The sequence below is a fragment of the Ictidomys tridecemlineatus genome, chromosome 7 (genome assembly GCF_052094955.1).
Source record: "Ictidomys tridecemlineatus isolate mIctTri1 chromosome 7, mIctTri1.hap1, whole genome shotgun sequence".
In the NCBI taxonomy this organism is placed as follows: domain Eukaryota; kingdom Metazoa; phylum Chordata; class Mammalia; order Rodentia; family Sciuridae; genus Ictidomys; species Ictidomys tridecemlineatus.
This window is the reverse complement of record NC_135483.1, coordinates 176,868,136-176,884,465: the sequence shown is the minus strand read 5'-3', so window position 1 is coordinate 176,884,465 and position 16,330 is coordinate 176,868,136. Positions and strand designations below refer to the sequence as shown.

General features: G+C 33.4%; 1 protein-coding gene across 8 annotated transcripts in view; it reads right to left on the bottom strand.

Annotated features, from left to right (window-relative positions):
• The window catches only part of Spag16 (sperm associated antigen 16), an 872,559-nt gene that overhangs the window by 229,238 nt on the left and 626,991 nt on the right, over window positions 1-16,330 (bottom strand). For all 8 annotated transcript variants that reach the window (XM_040294874.2, XM_040294876.2, XM_040294878.2 and 5 more), the window contains one exon: window positions 15,674-15,739. In XM_040294874.2, the coding sequence (XP_040150808.1) occupies window positions 15,674-15,739 (66 nt within the window). The remainder of the gene's footprint in view (window positions 1-15,673; window positions 15,740-16,330) is intronic.

The following is a 16,330-nucleotide window of genomic DNA, read 5'->3' as shown; positions in this document are numbered from 1 at the left end:
GTTAAGCAGCTATTATCAAGTGCAAAACTGTGTATCTGAGGCCTTGAAAAACAAAGCAAACATTTCTTTCCTGTTGTTTTAGTCAGATTTTCATTGCTGTGATCAAAATACCTGACAAGAATAACTTAGAGGAAGAGAAGTTTAGATTGTCATTTATGATTTCAGAGATTCAGTCCATGGTTGGCTGGCTCCAAGGCAGAAACCTCATAGGGGAGGGGGAAAGGCATGGTATAAGAAAGCTGCTCAGCTCATGGCAGAAGAGGCAGGGTTGGGGGAGGGAGAGAGAGAGAGAGAGAGAGAGAGAGAGAGAGAGAGAGAGAGAGAGAGAGAGAGAGAGAGAGAGAGAGAGAGAGATTGTTTGAGAGAAAGAGAGGAAGAGAACCAGGAACAAGATAACCTTGTGGTTCCCAAGGGCATGTGACTTGTGACCTGCCCCACTTGCCTATAACCAACCCCAGTAATCCATTCAGATTATCAATTCATCAAACATATTAATCCACTGATGAGTTTATAGTTCCTATGATCCACAATTTTCAACTCTGAACATTGCCTAACACATGAACTTTTGGGGGGTACATTCCAGATGCACATAGTAACATCTGTGGTATTCTATTTCATCATAATTCTAAACAAGAGATAGACTGAATTAAGGCACATTTGTCTCAACCAGTAGAAAACTCATTGATTTATTCATCAAATAAATATTTATTGAGCATACTAGGCATTAAACACTAATGGGATGAAGGGTGACCCAACAAGAGGGAAAAGTTAGGTCAAGGGAACTGGGGCAAAAGCACTGAAAGTAAATACTCCAGTACAGTTAGACTTCAAAGTCCCTGTTACCATGAGAAATCAGGGAAGAAAAAAACAAAAACTAAAACTGAAACAAGACCATTGCTGTATGTTAATGGATTGAAAAGACATATATATGGAGGTCATCGGAAATTAAGACAGTTGTCATTAAACCTAGATGGCTGGGGGCAGAAGAAGATTTTGCAATGATTAGCAAGGTATTTATGACTTCTAAATCTACATTTCCCAATTCACACCTCTCTTGAATTCCAGATCTTTATTTCTAACTATCCAAGTTACCTCTAAGTCAGCATACTCAAAGTCAAATTAATTTCTTCTTAAGACCTGACCCTCTGACTCTACCTCCCACTTCAATGAAAGGCTTTGCCTTCCTGTGATTGGCAGATCTTTCTTTCCCATTTCCTATCCCTGTCCTTTCCAGGCCTGTTCAGTTGAATTCTGCCTCCGCTCTGCACAAGGGTTTATTTCAGGCCCTCATCATCTCACACAGGGACACTTGGAGTAAATTCCCTGCTTTCAACCCTATGTCTTTGCAGATTTCTCACAGCAATTTTCTTAAGTGGTGGCAAATTTTCCTCTTAGAGGACATTTGGCTATGTCTAAAGATGGCTTTGGTTGTCACAACTGGGATGAGTGTCACATCATGGAAGTTCAGTTGGTTGAGGCCAGGGATAAATATCGTATACTATACAAGACGGCCCAGCCCCACAATTTGGAATTATTGGTACATAAAATCAGTGTTGCTGTTGTTGGCAAACCTAGCTCTACATTAATGGCAGAGTATATTTTTCTTAAACTTCAAACTTAATTCCTTCCTAACTTGCCTCCTTCCTGCCTATCACCTCCCAAGTCTTTCCCACATTACTCTCTTTGCTATTCCTTAAATACATCAGGCCCACGTGCTTTTCCCACTTCCTGAGATGCTCATTCCCTATTCTTTCTCTGTTAAATATTCAATATATTTACTGCTTTGTTCAAACACAACTTCTAAAGTCCTCTAGGCAACATGTTATATTCATTCTCTTATTCTTCTAGAACTAGGTCCCCCAAATTATACACCAAATTAATTTTTTGTGTATGCGCCTGTCTTTTCCTCCTAGTCTTAACATTGTTTATTATATGTGGCTAGTTGAGTAATTTAAATGTTACCACGGCAACTGAGGAATTGCAATTTTAGATTTATTTAATCTTAATTAGTTGAAATTAAAATTTCCTCATGTAGTTGTTGACTGCCGTGTTAGATGTTTTAGATAAAAGATATTTCTATCATTACAAGAAGTTCTTTTGGCGAGTCCTGATCTAGAATACCTATATTCAGTTGTGGGCTTATACTCTTAGTTAATATTTGAATAAATGAATAAATGGCTAAATCATTTCTGTATCTGGATAATCAAAACAAAACTACTTCTAAAGATTGTGATTGAACTCTCAAAAGTTATATAGGATATTTCCATTGATATTTTAAAATACTTTACTTTTAAAAGCAGTTTTAGGTTCACAGTATAATTAAGAAGAGAGCTTTCCATGTATTCCCTACTCCCTACATACAACATCCCCCACTAGCAACATCCTCCACCAGAGTACATTTGTTACACTTGGTGAACCTACACAAGCACGTTGTAATTACCCAAAGTCCATAGTTTAAGATTTACTCTTGGTGTTGCACATTCTATGGATTTGAACATACATATATGTATTCATCATTTTATTATAATAATAGTTTCATCATCCTAAAATGTTTTTATTGTTTTTATGTTTTCCCTATTCATCCTTCACTCCCTCCAACCTTTGGTAACCAATAGGTTTTTTTTTAAAAAAAAAAAAAATACTATCCTCTATAGTTTTGCTTTTTCTGGTATATCATATAGGTAAAATTATAGAGTGTATATATCATTTTCAAATTGTCTTCTTTTACTTATTAATATTCACTTAAGATTCTTCCATGCTTTCTTCATGATGTATATAGCTCATTTCTCTTCAGCACTGAATAGTATTCCATGGTCTGGATGTACCAGGGTTTATTGATCCATTCACCCATTGAAGGACATTGTGGGTATTTCCAAGTTTTGATAATTATGAACACACTGGTTATAAACATCCTTGTGTGAGTTTATATGTGAACATAGTTATCCACACTGACTTTTAGTTAGATCTCTTTGGTACTTATAATCCATTACCATGTACTGTTTTCTACTGTATGTATAAGATTTTTATTCTTAATTATATCCTGGTTCATTAAGGAAAAGGATTCTTTGAGTCTCTCACAGCACCTCAAATAATGCTTTTCATTTTACAGATGCTAAATACATTGAAAACACTTTTCTGGAAGAATTGAGGGTAGATCCCATCTACCAACTTCTCGCATAACAAATACATAAAAAATTAGTGTCTTTCTGAAGGTAAAGAGAAGAAGAAGGCTTAATAAATCACTCAGAGTCTTTCTACTTAAAGGACAATTTTAAAACTAGCATCTCATTCAAGGAGAAATGGAAATCCTTGCAGGGCCTATGAAATTTATGCATTCTGCCTTTGGCAATGAGCCCTTTCCAACAGCACTAAAGGTAAATTTTCTGACTTTCATGTGAGTTTTTTTCATTTCAATGTCATTATTGGCATTATTTCAGATATTCCTGTATGGGATCTTTGTCTTATAGACCCCTTGGTGATTTCTTTGGATGTGGCTTGTCCCATTGAGCAATCTTTAATGATATATTTACATAGTAACATATTGTGTCATTAAAGTAGGGCAATAGGATTACTGATATATGAAATAATAAACTAAACAAATATGAAGTAAAAACTAAACCTTAGTCCTCAATATCTAAGGAAAGAATGGTATTAAACTTTTCAGTTTGTCATTGCTACATATGTTGAACAAAGATTTCAGCTTTGTTGCTGGGCCTGCTAGTGAATATTGAGTCCCAAAGACTTTCAGGTTCCAGAGAGGTCAGGCATTGAAATGAAATTCTTGCTTCCTTAAAAAGCCTTCTAAGTGGTACATTCATATTCTATGTTTTTTTCTCATTTTCTACAGAAAATATTAATGATTATTGATACCTTTCTGAAAGAGAATATAACATTGTCCAAATAGAAGACTTCCACAGATTGGAAAAAATGAAGGTTTGAGAAATTCAGGACTTATCTAAGGCTTCAGTGATATTCAGTGTCCAATCAGGACTAGGATTCAAGTCTTCTGCAAACATACTATCAACCTTTATCTTTTACAAGAGGAAGGGATAACTGTAAATTTTAAAAATCATGCTATTATTATTTCAACCACATATCTTCTAGTTAGATCTGCTGAAACTCAAAAACATATGGTAAAAAGACCTCTTTTACTAGTCACATGGAGTAACAGGGACCAGGTTACCCTCCTGCCTGAAACAACCAAAAAATGAACAAGGTGTATAAGACACTATGCATCAGACAACAAAGGACAATAATCAACAAGCCACAGCAAATAATTGAGGAGAGATAAAACTGAGAGTTTGGAGAGATAAGGAAGCTCAGGCTTGCAGGGCAAAGTACAAGAAAGGAGAGGACTGCTCAGAAAGGACCCTGGAGGACTGCAGAGCCAACCCAGTATTTACCTGGGTATTATTTGGCATATCCATAAGTGAGGAAAATACTTAAAAACATGGGGAAAAAACCTGAAATTATTAGAGGGAACAGGAATAGGTCCTCACACTAGTCTGGGAACGCTGCCTTTCCCAGAAGCCACACTGAAAACTTTGATTAAAAGTCATTGGGTAGAACAGAACACAAAGAAAGGTCTTGCTTTGGTAGTGGTAATCAGCACTACCCTGAGTGCTGCTCCAGTCCCACCTGGCAAATCCTATGAGTAGACCCAAGAGTACAACACAGTTTCTAAGCACCCTAGCAGCATCTCAGAACAAAACTGATTAATATTTATAGGACTACAAAAACATCTAGCATCCAAGAAGATTAACTTTATGGATTTATGAGAGATTGAGTAAAGTCTCTGTTTTATATATAAGAACAGTGAGTCTACTTCTAATATACACAACTTGTGTCAGCTGGAATCTGAAACTCAATCTGGTTGAGTTTCAATCCATTTGATAAACAAGTAGAAAGTTAGGTATATATTAATATGAAAATGAGATGGAAGGTCTTCATTCTGAGCTTTTTGATTCATTTTGATGTAAGTTATTTGATTTTGGCACAGTGATCTTGGACCTAACCAAAGTTGAGAATGGAAAAATGTTGAGAGGAACTGGGAGAGAAGGAGAGAAGTGTCGGCCATCAGTGAACAAAGCTAGACCAAGAAAACCTGGGTAGAGCTTAGAGTTTTATAATTACAATTTTCCTTTTCACCTGTCCCATTAAACTAAGGAATAGAAAAATTAACAAAAACATGCTAATAGCTTTCCTATCCAATCTTACAGCAATTACAATATCACTTATAAACATGATTAATATTGTCATCCAACAGGGTACTTCACACAGAGATACACATGCATAACATATATTTTTCTGAAATTATTATAACTTGGGACATTTTTGCCTCTGATCCTGAACTTATTTTCTTCTAAACAACTATTTTTAAATGAAATACTTAAGTCATGTATTTCAGAAACTAAGATTATCAGTACAGGCTCTATTCCTGAAACAAGCCATGATGATGGCTGATCCAACTTGAGATTTAAAGAACATTTAAATGCTTTTAAATACCAATTTGCCAACTGCTGTGTTTCTATAATCCTTTGATCCATTTAATCAAGCTGCTCTAACTGATCCTATTTCAGGCATATTCTATTTCTATTGCACCACTAGTCAATTTTCTTTTGTTATGATGAAAACATAACAAAAATGACCAAAGATATTTGCATATAATTTTAAAATATGAGAAAATCTTTTTTTAAAGAACTTTATTAAAATGATCGCCATTCATTCAAGTATTCACGTATGAGAATTCCCTGTTAAAATGGCCTACTAAATGGAATGTGGTAATGGAGAAGACAAGAAGGATGAGATAGTGAGAGGACAAGACATGGTACTAGAGCTTGAAAAGCAATTTTAATCAACTTGGAGAAGTTAATTTGTAAATCATCTATGCAAAAATGATATGATCTGGTCTGTAACTGCACATTTTAAGAATATGTATAAGTTAAGAATAAAAGAAATACAGGTGAATCTTTTGATTCAACACACTTGAAAATAGACATTATGCTTTCTTCCCAAATTCTTTTCATTCCTGGACCAATATTCTGTTTGTTAACCTGGAACTCAGCTCCCTCCTTCTCTGCTCTTTCCATTACCAAATCAAGAAATGCTGCATTCCTTTTGAGGTCTGAAATAAATAGCATGTGATATCCTTGGAGCAGTTTTTGCATAAATTTACATAAGAAACTGAAGCTCACTGGGCCCCCTGAAGAGTAAAAGCTAGCCACAGTGGATACTGCTCTTGAAATAGTATACCAGGGATGACAATTGTAATGATGCAGGCACTTAAATTCATTAATCTGTTGTCTTTTATCAAGGGAGGAAGTCAGTCCTCTTATATTCCCTAAGTAATGAAGGGGAAAGACAGGGAAAGAGGATTAGAGGACCAGCTAGCCTTCTCTTGCAAGGACTTGAGGTCAAAGAGGGACTTGGAACTCTTGGAACTACCTCAGTAGCTGACTTAACTACAGACTGCAGCATTCCAGATGAATCTATTCATTTCTTGGTTGGAAAATTATATGATTTTTTAATTCCTCCTAGTTCTACAAACATTTACAAACAGCTTCCTATGAAAAATGTATAATACTATGCTTAGAGTAGTTTTAAAACAATCATTTAAGTGTTTAGATATAGCTTTACCAAATAGGTATTTTTATACTTTATGGAAAAATAAAGATATTATCTTTATATTATCTACATAAATAAATTATCTAGAAAAGAGGGAAGTTGAGTATTAATTACTATTCTTAATAGCAAGTCTTTTTCCTCTTTGATCACTGCAGACTATATTACATGTAGATCCCCACAAATTCTCTTAGATTTATTTTATTCATTGCAATGGTGACCTAAGGTTTTACACTATTTGGCAAAAGTCTCTTTTAAAGTGGCCAATTATTATTGATTAATAGAGTGTTCACTGCAATAACTTTGCTAGGATAACCTGCAATGGATTTATTTTCTTTTAATCTGTACATAAGTACAGAGACATAAATTCAGAATAATTGTATTATATAGATACCTATGATAATATGAATAGGTTTGTGTCACCATAATGTTGACAGTCCTAAAATCCATGTTCATGACAATAGGCTGTATCTGGCTATTGCCAAATTGAAGGAATTAGTTGAAAAAAAAAACAATAACTATAGTTTAATTCATAAAAATAGATTAGAGGATAAAACTTTATGTTAAACTAAATTTATAATCTTTCTAAAAACTATTTCTAAGATTTATACTCTACTAGGTTATTCTTCTGCTTGCTACTCCTAATTCTTTTGGAAATTCAACATTTTTTTCCACTAGTGAGAAAATCATATTTCTTTGAAGACAGAAATTGTATCCATGGAAATGTTCTTTGGAGAAAGCAAAGTTATAATCTCAACAATGCATAAAAGTTTGTTTTACCATTCTAGGTATACAAAACACAATGTGACAGGAAGCAACCCCTAATTTAATGACTTGATTTCTTTAATAAGTTTGTATTTCAGTTAGTAAACTATTTCTAAGAAAAATAATCCCTCAGCCTAAGAGAAAATTTTGAATACCTTTTGCTAATTTTCAAACAAAGCCCCATCAAAAAGAAACAGACTATATCTAAGAGTCTTTGTCCTGTTTTTTTCCAGCTCAGGTGTAAAAAAAGATCTAGACTCAATCAGGTATTTAAGTCAGAAACAAAAGTTCTTCTGCCTCACTATGACCCAAGCAGCCAATCAGGGATATTTGCCAATTCTTAAAAAGCAAAATATGAGTATGGTTATGGATAATAAATATTTTAGGAAAAATATAATAAATTTCAGTTTCTGAATGCAGGGTAGACACAGCAGCATAGAAAGCTGTTGAGGTTTTGGATGGGGTGGGGAGAAAGATGGAGCATGGTGATGATGAGGAGACCAATACCCTGGTAAAAGCTGCTATGGAAGTTCCAGCCCATTCTGCAGAGATGTAACTGTTACATCTCCCTTCAAGGTCACTCTGGTTAAACAAATTAAATCCCTTCCAGAAGAAGGGCAGCCTCTCCTGCTCTGCCTGTAGAGTAGCAAGCTAACTAGAAGTCACTTATTAAAGTGTGGATTCACAGGGTCACATTCATTTGAGAACACACAATTAAGTGGGGAAAATTACATTAAAGGGGATAATCAAGTTTTCTTGTAATTATGCTTATGAGTAAATTGGTGTGACAATTCTTTTTGCTCTAATTATGTGATTCAGGCACAATGTATGATACATTAGACATTATATCTATATTTACAACAATCTTAAAAAATACATGCTATATTTTAACTCTATGTACAATAATTTTAAAAAACACATGCTGTATTTTATATATGTAGTTTTCATACTTTTAAAAATCATATGCAAGTTAAGACAGATCACAATTAATCCTAATAAGAAATAAATGTATAATTTTATACTGCTGTTCTGTAACTACTTAGAAATTTTTTTACATGTAAAACCTGTTTCAGACTTCTTTGTGCATGATCATTTGCCTAAATGGCCAACATACTGAGAACAGACATTATTTCTTATAAAAATAATAAATGCATTTTGAACAATTTTGGCTGTTATAGACTCAAAACAATCATATAGATACTCCAAAATTTTAAAATAAAATTTAAAATGAATAGTACAAAACAAATTCAATCATGTAACAGCAAACAATGTCCTAACTTTGTCCTCTTAAATATCCATTGAGTTCTGATCTGCAGTGACTTTCTGGTATTTCCTAATGAATATTTGTTAATTAGTTTCTTTTTCTTTTTTTTTTTTTTAAGAGAGGAGAGAGAGAGAAGAGAGAGAGAGAGAGAGAGAGAGAGAGAGAGAGAGAGAGAGAGAGAGAGAGAGAATTTTTAATATTTATTTTTTAGTTCTCGGCAGACACAACATCTTTGTTGGTATGTGGTGCTGAGGGTCGAACCCGGGTCGCACGCATGCCAGGCGAGAGCGCTACCGCTTGAGCCACATCCCCAGCCCCTGTTAATTAGTTTCTGTAACAAGAATTATGTCAAGATCTATTGGGTTAAAAGTATCAAGGTAATACACAAAAGAAACTATTATATTTCTCATAGTCATGGATCTTTGCATAAATAAACATTTTGGAAACTACAAGTGCATAGATAATGCTTTGGACTTATTCTAAAATGGTCTCAATCATATCGTGTCTCAGAAAAAAAAAGTGAGTTAAAATTGCTTATCTTTTAGGTGCAAAATAATCCACCTGCTTAATCTAACCCTAGCCCACTTCATGTTTCCTGGTTTTGCTCCCTCATCAGGAATTTGGCATTTGCTCTTGCTTCTGCCTAAGTTTTCTTCCTTCAGGTCTTTGCATCTTTCCTTAAATATAATTTTCTCAGAGCCTCTCCCTGTAAGTCTCTCCATTGTAAGTCCCAATTCTCACTTTGTTATCCATTTTTACTCTGATTTAGTCTTTTTTTGAAAATTTCATTTTATTGGTTCTTCTTAGTTATAGGAGATAGTAGAATTCATTTTAATAAATTATACAAGCACAGGAGATATCTTATTCTATTAGAATCCCATTCTTGTGAGTGGGCATGATGGTTCACTTAGGTAATTTCATATGTGTACACCAGTAGATTCGATTCATTCTACTGTCTTTTCTATTCCTTGCCTCCTTCCCTTTCTTTTGTTCCCCTTTGTCTACTCTAATGAACTTCTTATTGTGGTTTACCTTGATTTATCCTTGATAGGTACCACTTATTCTTGAAAGCATTCATATATTTATTCATTTGTTTAATTATTGCCTCTGGATCTTCCCAGAATATGAGGCCAATGAAGACAGAACTTGATATTCTTCATTGCTGAGCCCTCAGTTTTTAGAGCAGTGCCCAGGACATAGTAGGTGCTTAGTAAATGGTTACTGAGTAAGAACTTCATTACTAAGCTTTTTTCATATGTGGTAAAATACCTTAAATCAACCATAAACAGAAAACAATTTATTAATTTTATAGTTGAAATATCAGGAAATATGATGTAAGCATTTCTAATTTTCAAGTGCCAATCAGGAAAAATACAAATGTATACATTCATTTCTGAGTCTAGGAGCTATTAGATTTTAAAATTGAGGGGTGATGTGGTGTTACTTTTTAGTCACTTACAGATATAAATTTCTAATAACAAAGCAAAGTAGAAATAAAAAGAGAAGACTTCTATGAATTTATTACATTTCTTTCATAATTTTCTAATTAAACTTTGAATATCTGGTTATATAAACTCTTTGCTTGGCTTTACCTTTTTCAAAGTGTCTCATTTCTGCCAGAAATCATTCTCTTTGCAGATTATTAGGGTAAAGAGGTTATTTCATAGAAGATTTAGTACAGAAAATTATATTGTATGGGATAAGCTTCAAAGACAAAAAATAAATTTTTGAATACATAGGAACATTGAAATAATTCAAATATTATATAAAATAAAAATGGCATTTTACATGTTCTTAAATTTTCTATTCTGTTCTTGTTTCCAATTTCTCTAGATGGATAGAACCTGCTTTAGTGTTTTTCACCACACATCTAAAAGTTTTGACTTATGCATCATCTAGGTGTAGTAATGAATAAGAACTGACATCAAATATCAATATTATTGGCTCAGCTAAATGGTAGCTGACATCAAGTTGGACTGCTGAAGAAGTAAACAAAATTGAAATTTTTCTAGTGTATAAATACCGCCTGACATCATTTGTCCTTCAGAGGATCAATGACTGCATGACCTAAATATTGTTTTCATTTCTGTATATAAAATGGCTAGAAATTGAAACTAAGGACTTTCTGTTTGAGCTGAATCACAATATTTTAAAAAAAAGTCTGAAATCAACAATTCAGCTTCTTGTATTAAAATGGAGTGACCATAACTTTTCAAGGTAGGTAATTACACATACTTGTTTATGAATGAGGTTTTAAAAGTTAATGTGAATTAATGTATTTATGTTCACAAACTAGCAAGTTTGGAAAGCAATTAACCTATCTCAGATAAAATTTAAAAGTGTAACTGCCTAATAATTGCATGTCATACCTTGATTTGAAAGGGACAAAATATTTCTACTGAATCATATCTATTCTTTAGTCAGAGTTAGATCAAGTTTAATATAGGTACAAAGTTCATTAGAAATAATTTTTAGAATTCTAGTTTTTTAAAGGTGCAAAATGTGTACTGCATATTTATGTTTATCTTATTGATAAATATAAGCAATATGTTCAAATATTGGTAATACATTCTTTGTATGGCAAAGTTAGAATTTGAAAAGTTCTAGGGGGAAGAAACATTAGTGAAATGGGTAATTGTTCCATAGTTCAAAGGCATGAGACACTAGGATGTCATAGAAGATTTCTAAGGAATAGCTAATCTATCCTGGTAACTAAATGTGTATTAGCTCAGTATCTACAGAACTTGGAAGGTCAATGAAACTGAAATAAATAAGAGACCATGATATAATGCTGTAATAAAAGCCTCATGCTTACATTGGTTCAGAACTCTGCATTCATTTATCTGTTCATTGCTTTACTAGAATATTAAATGTGGAAAATAAACTCTGATAGATGCTGGAGATATTGAGTGAAACAAAATTGAAAATATCCTTTTCTCAATTATTTGCATCGAATTTTATTGTAGAGAAATTTCTGAAACACAGTAAACAGAAAGACCCAGGAGGTTTGCTAACTGTGACTCATTCTCCTGCTGCTGTATGGGAATGGTACAGGATGGTATTTACTAAACTGATACAGTGAGGAGAGGGATCAGCTGGGATGAAAGAAAAGCAAGCTTTTCGTTTTGTTTTATTGATTTTTTTAATGAGAAGTCTCATAGATATTCATACTGAGATACAAAATAGCTAATAGTGAATCTAGGGGTCAGAGTGAGATTGACTGAGTAGATCAGCTTTAGATGAAACTAAATGTCACAAGGTGAATGAGAGGAATTAAAAAAAGAATATGCTAGAGAACATGGTTGTCTGTAAGAATGGGATCCTAATTAGAATAAGTGATACTCTGTGTATTATAATGTGTCAAAATTCATGTAAAAAGAACAAATCAAAAAGAAGAGAAAGTCTTCTACAGTGTGATATTGACCTGCCAGCCTACAGAAGACGCAGAACCTTGGATTGAGAAAGAAGGATTGATGATATTTTATTTCTAGGACTCAACAGAGTAGAATGCTTTGAATGATGATGAAAAGTAAAGTTGGATGAAAATGGAACCAGCCACTGGATTATAAGGATGTGGAAATCAAGAGTAGTATCTTGGACTGGACTTGATATTTACACTGGAATGGATAGAGAAAATGATATTAGCAAATGTTTGAAAAACACGGAGGAATACGACAACGCATAAATAACTGCCACAGAAAACTCATAGAAATTAGGAATTAAAAGAAAAAAAAAGAATGTAAAACCAGAATTCAAATAAGACATAATAGAGAGGAAAATTGAAGAATAATCCAAAAAAATACAGGAAAAATATAGTAATTTAAATATAACATATTCAACACCAACTTTAAAAGTTTGGCTCATCAAGATTTAATGAATCATAAAGGAGATCTGGAGAAATTAATCAGAATGCAACAAATAGAACTAAAGCATAAGAAGTATAGAAAAAGTATAAGGACACAGAGAATTGAATAAGTTTCAGTAAATACACAAAATAAGCTTTGAAAGGAGAGACCAAAAGAAATTCTAAGAAAACAATATTTAAAGAAACAATGGTTGAAAATTCTTCAGAATTGTAGGAAATCAAGGGTATTCAAATTGAGAAAATGAGGACATCAGGTCCTGGGAAAGACCAAAAAGAAACAACTCCACATGCTGATATATCACAGAAAAATGGAATATAAGAAAGATGTCAAAGATACTACAGTGTATCAGAGAAAGATCAAACAGATCATTTACAAAGGATCAACTACATGATTGAGAGTAGAGTCTCATCTGCAAATTTAGTGCCAGAAGAACATGGAATATCAGAATGAAAAGAAAATAATGGCATTTTCAAGTATAAAAACACCAATAATGTTTACTAGGTACACATTCTCCCTGAAAGAACTGCCAGAGAATATTCTTTAGCAAGAAGAAAATGAAACCTTGAAGGAAGGAGGAGAAAATAGTCAATTTTAGGGAAAGAAATTATAAAGCATACTGGTATATCTAAAATATACCAAATGTTTACATGACTAAGTGCAAGGTGGTAATAAATGCCAAATAAAAATAATGTGGGAAATAGGAGGACGAAGTCCAAAAAGAACTTCTAGAAGGCCTGATGGAATCACCATCCCAGTCATAACAGGTCAACTTCCTGGAAAATGCATTATAGGATGCTCCTCCAATAGGGACACTGTCACTTTCCTTCCATGTACACAGGACATATACACATCTGTGTATTCTTTTTAAACCTTTCCATATATTAAATTATCTCCATTAATACTTTCCCAGCAATCACTGTTAACATCCCTTTTGACTTGGGGTTTTGTTTTATAAGAAGGATTTAGTAAAGGAAAAAACTTTCAGAGTTTCTAAAAATATTCCATTACAGATTATTGGAAAAAGTAGTTCAAAATAAATATCTACTTTCAATAGTGAAGTCAGTCAGAAATGAAAACCTCAAAGGTCTAACATTATAAATCAAATAAAATTCCCAGATTTTCAGGGACATACATAAATATTGCATATTGTATATTTGGTTTTGTGACTCTTGATTGCTAGATGGATAACACTGAATTCTGTATTTGTGATTCATGCTTGCAAATCTAATTGTAGAATTTTCTTAAAATTGTGTCCACATAAATAGCTAACTGCAATTTTAGCTATCATATGACATAAATGCCACTCTCTAGAGGTATCAAACAATTAGCAAGTCTAATACTGACTAATCAAAATCTCTCTCTGTTCACCATATAACACATTTGTTACTGCTACTTTGATAGATTATTTGAATGTGAACTATGTCACATTGCCATGTTTTCCAGAGACCTAAAGTCTTTGTGCTCTGCAGTCACTGTGCTTCCCAACCTCCTGATGTTCCTTAGCAGGTATGTGACATAAGACAAATTTGAATTTTATTATAGAGAAATTTCTGAAAAAATGATACAAGTGACCAAAACTTTCACTTAGGAATGTCAGTCATCATAACAAAACACAGTTTTCTTAATAGATAATAAATACACACAGCAAAAAAGAGATGCACTAACAGAAACTTTTAATAAGGCTTTCAGATGTTGAAACAGTGTTGTTAAAGTCCTTTTGGCTTGAACAAAGTGTGAAAACCAAAACAGGTTAGTCACTTTGATATTTAATACCTGGACCTCATATCATCATCTCACCTTTTGAAATATGTCTAATTAATGTGTGTCTCCCTTGATTGCCAAATCTAATTTGGCTATTTCCATATTTATTCATCCACTATTTAGAAAGTCGAATGGTGTGTCTTTTTCACCCATAGTATTGCCTATCAAAATAAGATTCCTGATTTACAAAAATGTTAGTTTAATTCATTCCAGCTTCCATTTAATTTTCCTCTAGCATGAGGAGCTATAACTATTTAATAGAGTTTTAATGTAAATATCCATATCATATGGGTCCCTGGTGTTTAAATGTGTCTTTATTCTGCTAGAAATAAAATTTTACTTGGTATCTAGAACCAGTTCATCCTATAATGTTTTGGGACTAATTGGCTCACTACAGTCAATTAAATGGAATATTTCTTACAAAGACAAATCTATTAAAGTCTAATTGTGGTTGAGCCCATAGTTAAAATTCTTGGGACTGACAGCGACAGGACACCAGAAAAATTTCAGCTGGAGCAATCAACATTTCTTCCTCAGTCAACATGTAATTTTTAGTGAGCATATTTCTTCTTTCTAGAAGAAGAATAATAGCATGATAGTAACAGAATTTTGACTATACTGTCATTTTGAAGTTAGATGTTAGTAATCTATCAGATTTCTTTTTTAGCTAATTGGAAAAGAAAAGGAATAGGGAATCAGGGTTCTCATTCTACTGGGAACTTAGAGACAAATTAAGATGTTAGATATAATTAAATCAGAACTTTCAGGGACAGGAGAGGCCATCTATCTAGTCAAATTGCTTTCATCTGAGAAGGTACAAGCTTAAATCATTCTTTCATGATTATTATCTGAACCCTTTTACAGATGTCCTCAATTAGCTTAGCAACTCACAGCAATGTTTCACAGTTTTCGCAGTTGGTGAAATCGTCCTTATATCTGAATACCTCAAGCTGCAGATAAAATACTTTTGTTATCAATTTATATGTTGCAAAGTGAAGAAAACTCCCCTTTTCTTTAATTGTTCTTTATTCTTCAGGTTTCCTTCCAAGCTCCTCAGTTATTTTATGATTCTTCATTAAAATTTAATTCAGCCTCTCTTCCGTTTGCTTTTCTTGATGCTCACACTGGACAAAGGGATCTTAAAATGTGTTTTTAAGTGAAACTGAATATGACAGCACTCCTTTCACTGAGTACTGTGTGTATGTGTGTGTGAATGTGTAAGTTTCAAAGCTCAGCAATCCTTTACCAAACACACATTTTAATGATATTTACAATTAATTTCTAGATTTGTTCTCCACCCCAAAGTTAAATTACCATCTACCTTGGGAAATTATTTCATAAGAATGAATTCACACATATGAAGAACTACAAGAATATATTAGAGAACTCAACTCACTGTAGGAGTGAAGGTGGCATCATTGATGGAATGCATGTGGCCATAAAGTGAATGTTCACATCTACCCTAGAAAGACAAAGAAGGAATCAAGTCAAATAAATTCCATTTGATATGTGAAAATGAATTGAATAATAATTGTATTCAAGATTTAAAGTTTTTTTTTTGTCCTGTAATAAAATTAATACATTTTCAAGATAGAAAATATTAGCTTTTGCCCTCTAGTACCACTCACAATCGGAGAGGGCTGATGAGCTGTCAGAGTACTGCTATCTACTCTGAAATTCCATTCCTGCTTTTATACCATGAGTGGGTTGTAAATCTTTCACATGGCTCCATTGGGCAGCTCATTTCCAGAACAGCATTTCTACTATTGCTGGGGTAGGGGCTGGTTTTTTTCCCGTTTTAAAATTATAGGACCACAGTTTAATTCCAGAATATTGTAAGTTCAGCATTAATATCATTCCATGTATAAAACTTGTATAAAACATACATGTTGACATTTTTAAGTACACAATACGCGTTTGTTTTGTGAAAACTATACTTTGCATCAGTTTATCTTCCCTACCTCCCCACCCCACATAATTTAACTACAAAACCTTCAAAATTCAGCTTAAATGTTTCCAGGAACCATGGACCCATAACATGTTAGATTGGAGC